The 7,464-nt window shown below is 66.3% G+C and overlaps 2 protein-coding genes across 2 annotated transcripts in view; both read left to right on the top strand.

Moving 5' to 3' along the window:
• The window catches only part of LOC311164545 (uncharacterized protein), a gene marked incomplete at its 5' end in the record, with an annotated part of 3,600 nt that extends 510 nt beyond the window's left edge, over positions 1-3,090 (top strand). The window contains 3 exons of the mRNA XM_084224035.1: positions 3-82; positions 1,297-1,788; positions 2,912-3,090. Coding sequence (XP_084080161.1) covers positions 3-82; positions 1,297-1,788; positions 2,912-2,975 — 636 coding nt within the window. The 3' untranslated portion in view covers positions 2,976-3,090. The remainder of the gene's footprint in view (positions 1-2; positions 83-1,296; positions 1,789-2,911) is intronic.
• A 640-nt stretch (positions 3,091-3,730) lies between these two features.
• On the top strand, positions 3,731-7,267 carry EBP (EBP cholestenol delta-isomerase). The gene is made up of 5 exons (XM_084224111.1): positions 3,731-3,785; positions 4,007-4,334; positions 4,954-4,990; positions 5,072-5,202; positions 5,957-7,267. Exons 2-5 carry the CDS (start codon positions 4,019-4,021, stop codon positions 6,163-6,165), a joined length of 693 nt encoding a protein of 230 aa, XP_084080237.1. The 5' UTR covers positions 3,731-3,785; positions 4,007-4,018; the 3' UTR covers positions 6,166-7,267.
• Positions 7,268-7,464: the final 197 nt, after the last annotated feature.

The raw sequence follows: 7,464 nt of genomic DNA, 5'->3' as shown, positions 1-7,464 counted from the left end.
GCCTCGCCTCCAGCCTCGAGGGCCGCAGTGTCCCCGCCACGCCCGTGCTGGGCCGGAGCCCCCGCGGGACCCCCCGGGAGCGGTGAGGAACGGGGGGAAAACGGGGATTTGGGGAAAAAAAATGGGATTGGGGGAAAAAATATGGGGATTGGGGGGAAATGAGATTGGGGAGAAAAATGGGGAATTCGGGAAAAACGGGGATTGGGGGAGAAACGGGGATTTGGGAAAAACGGGGATTGGGGGGAAATGGGATTGGGGGAAAATGGGAATTGGGGGGGGAAATGGGGATTTGGGGGGGAAATGGAATTTGGGAAAAGATGGGGATTGGGGAAAATGGGATTGGGGGGAAAAACGGGGTTGGGGGGAAAAAATGGGAATGGGGGGAAAAAACGGGGATTTGGGAAAAAAATGGATTGGGAAAAAAATGGGGAATTGGGGGAAAAGGGGATTGGGGAAAATGGGGATTGGGGGAGAAACGGGGATTGGGGGAGAAATGGGGATTGGGGGGAAAAAACGGGGATTGGGAAAAATGGGATTGGGGGAGAAATGGGGATTGGGGGAGAAACGGGATTGGGGGGAAAATGGGGATTTGGGAAAAAACGGGGATTGTGGGGAAAGGGGATTGGGGAAAAAAAGGGAATTTGGGAAAAACAGGGATTGGGGGGAAAATGGGAATGGGGGGAAAAAGGGGGATTGGGGGGAAAAATGGGAATTGGGAAAAAATGGGATTGGGGAAAAAAGGGCGATTGGGGGGAAAATGGGATTGGGGGTAAACGGGATTGGGGGAGAAACGGGGTTTGGGGGAAAATGGGAATTTGGGAGAAACGGGATTGGGGAAAAATGGGATTGGGAAAAAAACCGGGATTGGGGGGAAAATGGGAATGGGGGGAAAAAACGGAGATTTGGGAAAAAATGGGGATTGGGGAAAAATGGGATTGGGAAAAACGGGGATTGGGGAAAATTGGGAATTGGGGAAGAAATGGGGATTGGGGAAAAACGGAATGGGGGAAAAATGGGAATTTGGGAAAAAAAGGGGATTTGGGGAAAACGGGGATTGAGGGAGAAACAGGGATTGGGGAAAAACGGGGATTGGGGGAAAATGGGAATTTGGAAGGAAAAACGGAAATTGGGGAATAAAGTCAGGATTTTTGGGGAAAACAGGGATTTTTGAGGGGAAAAAGAAAGGATTTGGGGGGAAAAAAGGGGATTTTGGGTGGAAAATGGATTTTTAAAAATGTATGTTGAACGGGAAAAAAAAAATTAATTTAAAAAATTCTTTATCTGTTCCCCCCCCAGCCCCGAAGCCCCTCGGGGTTTGCCCCCCCGGCCCTGGTCCGGCAGCCAGGACTCCCAATTGGGGGGGGGTCCCCACCCCGCCCATCCCCCCCTGCCCTGCCCCCCTCTCCCCCCGCCCGGCGCCCCCCGCACCCGCCGCAGCACAGCTCCCGAGGCTTTGATCGATTGGGGAAGGGGGCTCCGAGACCCCCCCCGGGGCTGCGCGGGGGGGGAGGGGGGGGCGGGGGGTCCCGGCGGGTTGGGGGAGGGGCGGGCCGTGCCCCCCGCCCCTCCCCCCTCGGCGGAGCAGCGGCGCAGCCAGAAGTGGCTGGCGCTGGAGGGGCTGCGGGACTGGTACCTGCGGCACACACCGGGACCCCCCCCCGCGCCCCCCTGGCCCCCCCCAGCCCCTCCCCCACCCCCACCCACCTGGGCCCCCCCCCCGCGCGCCGGGACCCCCCCCCCAGCCGCGCTGCCGCACTCGCTCAGCTACGCCGGGGCGCTGGCGGCCAGGTACGGGGGGGGAGGGGGCGGCCCGGGATGGTGAGGGGGGGGGAGGGGGTTGTGGACCCCCCCGGGGGTTGGGGACCCCCCCCCTCAATGTCTGAATGTAACCCCTACCCCCATTTTAGGGATCCCCCCCACTCCGGGGTGTTGGGGACCCCCCCCGGGATGGTTGGGAAACCCCGTGGGTGAACCCTCCCCCGCCCCCAATTTTGGGGACCCCCCCCTCAGGTCCAGGTGTGCCCTTCCCCCCCCATTTTGGGGATTCCCCCCCCCCATTTTGGGGACCCCTCCCCTCCCCCCCATTCACTGGAACCTCTTATTCTAAGCGGGGGGGGGGAGGGGGAGGTTTGGGGTACCCCCCCCCCCCCCCCATGTCTGAATGTTCCCCCCCCCCGGATTTGGGGGACCCCTACCCCAATTTCAGAGAGCCCCCCCCCTATTTTGGGCACCCCCCTCCCCCCATTTTTGGGACCCCCTCCCCATCTATTGGGGACCCCCCCAATGTCGCCCCCCCCCCCCCCATTTTGGGGTTCCCTCCTCCCATTTAAGGGACCTCCCCCCACTCCCAATTTTGGGGATCCCCCATTCACTGGCACCTCTTTTTTTTTGGGGGGGGAGGGGAGCGATTTGGGGACCCCCCCATGGCTGAATGTCCCCTCCCCCCATTTTTTGACAGGCCCCCCCCAATTTTACGACCCCCCCCCCGTTTTGAGGCCCCCCCCCCCATCCTTCAGGGACCCCCAAAATGTCCCCAAATTGGGATTCTCCTCCAGCCCCACCCCAAAATTTGGGGTCTCCCCCCTCAGTCCCCCCCAAATTTGGGGTCTCACCCCCTCAGTCCCCCCCAAATTTGGGGTCCCCCCCCTTTTTGGTCTCTCTCCCCTCCCCTCTCTCTCCCCTCTTTTCTCCATTCCGGCTCGGTTTTTGGGGGGGGGGGAGGGGTCCCCAAATCGGGGTGGGGGAGGGGCGGGTGCCGAATTTGGGGCGGGGGGGTCATTTTGGGGGGGCCTAACTCTGCTTTCTCTTCTCTTCTCTCTTTTTTCCATTTTTCCTTTCATTTCTCTTTTTTTTCTCTGGTTTTTATTCCATTTCTCCCCTCCCCCACCCCTTCCCCTCCCCCCCCACCCAGGGACACCCCCGGGACCACCCCCCCTCCCCCCCCAGACCCGCAGCCCCCCGGGACCCTCGTGTGACCCCCCCCCACCCAAGGGGGGGTCCCCAGCTTCGTTTTGGGGGTGGGGGAGGGGTCCCAACATCCAGGGTGGGGGAGGGGAGGTCCCCAAAATCCCGCCCCTCCCCCCCTCCCGCTGCTCCTGGCGAGCGGCTCCTTTTGGGGGGGGGTCCCTGGGGTGGGGGGGGGGGGTTTGGGGGGGGCAATACAGGATCTGCTGCCAGTGCTGACTCCGTGTCCTTTTTTTGGGGAGAAATTCGGCGATTTTGGGGCTCCTGAGGGCCCCAAAAGCTGAAAAATTTCTGGGAGGGCTTTATATAAAATGGGGGGGGGGGGGGGGGCTTCATATGGTTCCTATATAATTGGGGAGGGGGTCTTTGGGGTTCCCAAATAAATTTGGGGGGGTCCATGGGACCTTAAATAATTGGGGGGTCCTGTGGGGTCCCTAAATAATTTGGGGGCGTGTCCTTGAGGCTCCTGTACAATTTGGGGGGGGGTCTCTGGGCCCTTTTAAAAGGGGGGGGGGTCCCTACAGAGCCCCCCTATAGAACAGGACTCAAGCCCCGCCCACTTTGTGCGAGGCCACGCCCCATTGGGCGGAGAGTAATGCCGTACTACGATGCCACGCCCCCCGCAAAGTCACGCCCCCTGGCCCCACATCTCCCCAGTGGCGGGTGCGGCCAATCAGCGGCCGGCAGATGCGGGCGGGCCGCGTTTCTATTGGCCGACCTTGAGCCGGCGCGCTCCTATTGGCCGCGGGGGCGGTGTTGAGGCGGGGCGAGGCGCAGCGCGCGGCGGCGGCGGGCGCGGGACCGGAGCGGGAGCGGCTGAGGTGAGCGGGGCCGGGGCCGCGCCGGGGCTGGGGCTCACCGCGATCCGCGCCCGGGGAGCGCCGGAAAGGGCCCTCGCGGGGCCGGGCAGCGCGGGGGAGCCGCGGGGAAGCGCGGGCGGTGCGGGCGGTGCCGCGCTCGCCGCTCTCCGCTCGCTCTCCTCTCCGGCCGGGCCTTGCCGGGCCGCGCTCACCGCCGCCCTCCCCTCACGCTCTGTCCGCAGGGCGGTGTTGCCATGGAGACGAGCGCGCACCCCTATTGGCCGCGCGCGCTGTCGTTGCCGGGTTACGTGGCGGGCGCGCGGCCCGGCTGGCAGTGCGCAGGCGCTGTGGCGGCGGCGGCGGCGGCGCTGTTTGCGCTGGGCTGGGCCCTGGGCGGGTCCGGGGGCGGGGCCAAGGGCGGAGCCAAGGGCGTGGCCAAGCGAAGCCCCGCCCGCCGGTTGGTCCTGGGATGGTTCCTGGTGTGCGCCGGCATCCACGGGGTCCTGGAAGGGTATTTCAGCCTCCGGCACCGGGAGCTGCCCGCCGACACCGGGCTGCTGGCCGACGTCTGTGAGCACCCGCGGGGGGAGCTGGGTTGGGTGGGTGGGGTTGGGGAGGGGTCCCGAGGGCAGCAGGGGGCGCCGGAGGGGCACTGGGCACGTGGGGAGGGGTCTCAGGGGCATTTATGGGGTCCCTGGAGCATCTGGGGGTCTCTAGATATGTGGGGAGGGGTCCCTGGGGCATTTGTAGGGTCTCTGGGTACATGGGGAGGGGTCCCAAGGGCAGCAGGGGGCACCGGATGGGGAACTGGGCATGTGGGGAGGGGTCCCAAGGGCAGTAAGGGGCACTGGAGGGGCACTGGGCCATCTGGGGGGGTCCCTGGGCATGTGGGGAGGGGTCCATGGGGCATCTGGGGTGTCCCTAGATATGTGGGGAGGGGTCTCTGGGGCATTTATGGTGTCCCTGGGCACGTGGGGAGGGGTCCCAAGGGCACTGGTGGGGTCTCTTGGGACGTGGGGAGGGGTCTCAGGGACATTAGAGGGGCCTGAAGGTTCCCTGGACATGTGGGGAGGGATCCTGGACATGTAGGGAGGGGTCCCTGGGCATGTGGGGAGGGGCCCAGCCAGGTGCTGGGGGTCCCTTGGTTCCCCTGCCCCCCCTCACCCGGAGCCCCCTCCCCAAATTGCAGGGAAGGAGTACGCCAAGGCCGACAGCCGCTACATGACGTGAGTTGGGGACGTGGGGACGCCGGGGAGGGGGTGGCCGTGTCCCCGATGTCCCCAGCTGACCCCTCCCCCTCCCGGCAGGAGCGATGACTTCACGGTTGCCATGGAGACGGTGACAGCCTGGGCCTGGGGTCCCCTCAGCTTCCTCACCTTCCTCGCCCTCCTGCGGCAGCACCCGGCCCGCTACATCCTGCAGCTCGTGGTGTCCCTGGGTATGGCCCTGTGGCACCTGTGTCACCTCCCCGGTGTCACCATCCTCCTGTCCCCATGTCCCCATCTCACCTGTGTCACCAGTGTCCCCATCCCCCAGACCCGTCGCTGTCCCCCAGGCTGTCCCTGTTGGTGTCCCCAGGCTGTCCCTAACCCCTGTCCCTGTCCCCAGGCCAGCTCTACGGTGACATCCTGTACTTCATCCTGTCCGTGTCTCTGTCCCCAGGCTGTCCCCATGTCCCCTGTCCCCTGTCCCTGTCCCCAGTCTGTCCCCCTGTCCCCTTTCCCTGTCCCCAGGCTGTCCCTATGTCCCTAACCCCTGTCCCCAGCCCTGTCCCCAGGCTGTCCCCGTGTCCTTGTCCCCTGTCCCTGTCCCCTGTCCCTGACCCCTGTCCCCTGTCCCTGTCCCCAGGCTGTCCCTGTGTCCCTGTCCCCTGTCCCTGACCCCTGACCCCTGTCCCTGTCCCCAGGCTGTCCCCATGTCCCTGTCCCCATGTCCCTGACCCCTGTCCCCTGTCCCTGTCCCCTGTCCCTGTCCCCAGTCTATCCCCATGTCCCTGTCCCCAGTCTGTCCCCGTGTCCCTGACCCCTGTCCCTGTCCCCAGTCTATCCCCATGTCCCTGTCCCCACCCATGTCCCTGACCCCTGTCCCTGTCCCCAGGCTGTCCCTGTGTCCCTGTCCCCTGTCCCTGACCCCTGTCCCTGTCCCCAGTCTGTCCCCCTGTCCCTGACCCTGACCCCCGTCCCTGTCCCCAGGCCAGCTCTACGGTGACATCCTGTACTTCGCCACGGAGGCGCGGGCGGGCTGGGCTCACAGCGACCCCCACCCCTTTTATTTCTGGGGTTACTTCGTGGGGCTCAACGGGCTCTGGGTGCTGGTGCCCGCCCTGCTGCTGCTGGACGCCGGCCGGGAGCTGGCCACGGCCCAGCGCGGCCACGACCGGCCCCGCCACAAGGCCCACTGAGGGGGGACCCCCCGGCTGAGGGACCCCCCCCAGGCTGAGGGACCCCCAGAGACCCCCCCTGGGCTGAGGGACCCCCCCCAGGCTGAGGGACCCCCCCAGGCTGAGGGACCCCCCCAGGCTGAGGGACCCCCCCCCCGTCCACGACCGGCCCCGCCACAAGGCCCACTGAGGGGGGACCTCCCCTGGGCTGAGGGACCCCCGGGCTGAGGGACACCCCCCCTGGGGGCTGAGGGACCCCCCCCGTCCACGACCGGCCCTGCCACAAGGCCCACTGAGACCCCCCGGGCTGAGGGACCCTTCCTGGGGCTGAGGGACCCCCAGAGACCCCCTGGGCTGAGGGACCCCTTCCCCCACGACCAGCCCCGCCACAAGGCCCACTGAGGGGGGACCCCCTGAGAGACTCCCCCAGGGCTGAGGGACCCCCAGAGACTCCCCTGGGGCTGAGGGACCCCCCCCCACCACGACCGGCCCCGCCACAAGGCCCACTGAGACCCCCGGGCTGAGGGACCCCCCCCCAGGCTGAGGGACCCCCCCTGGGCTGAGGGAACCCCCAGAGACCCCCCTGGAGCTGGGGGACCCCCCCCCCAACCGGCCCTGCCACAAGGCCCACTGAGGGGGGACCCCCTGAGAGACCCCCCCAGGGCTGAGAGACCCCTCCTGGGGCTGAGGGAACCCTCCCAAGGACTGAGGGACCCCCAGAGACCCCCCCCTGGGGCTGAGGGACCCCCCCAGGGGTGAGATACCCCTAGGGCCCCCCTGGGGCTGAGGGACCCCCAGAGACCCCCCCCGGGCTGAGGGACCCCCAGAGACCCCCCCTGGGCTGAGGGACCCCCAGAGACCCCCCCTGGGCTGAGGGACCCCCCCCCATGGACTGAAGAACCCCCCCCAGCCCGAGGGCCCCCCCCGAGGGAGGGTTCAGCACCAGGAGGGTCCTGGAGGGGAATTTTGGGACCCCCCCCCCCAGAAGCTCAGGGAGAGCAGCTGGAGCCCCCCCGTGTTCCCCGTGGGGGTCTCAGCCTCGTTTTGGGGGGTCCCCCCCTCGTTTTTGGGGGTGTGCCGTGGGAATGTTCCTCGTTGCTGGGGGGCAGGGTTGGATTTGAATAAAGGAGCTGGAAATGGAGCTCAGGTCTGGTTTTGGGGGGTCCTGGGGAGGGGTTTGGGGGGGTCCGGGGGGGGTCTTAGTGAGGTCCTGTGGTTTTGGGAGGGTCCTGAAAATTTTTGGGGTGGTCCAAGGGGCCTTTGGGGGGTTTTGGGGGGTCGTAGAGGGGTTTTGGGGGTCCTGAGGGATTTTGGGGGGCG

Source organism: Fringilla coelebs (assembly GCF_963513975.1).
Source record: "Fringilla coelebs genome assembly, chromosome: 33".
NCBI classification, from domain to species: Eukaryota; Metazoa; Chordata; class Aves; order Passeriformes; family Fringillidae; genus Fringilla; species Fringilla coelebs.
Note: the sequence above shows the minus strand (reverse complement) of the source record. Positions and strands in the feature narration are given on the sequence as shown.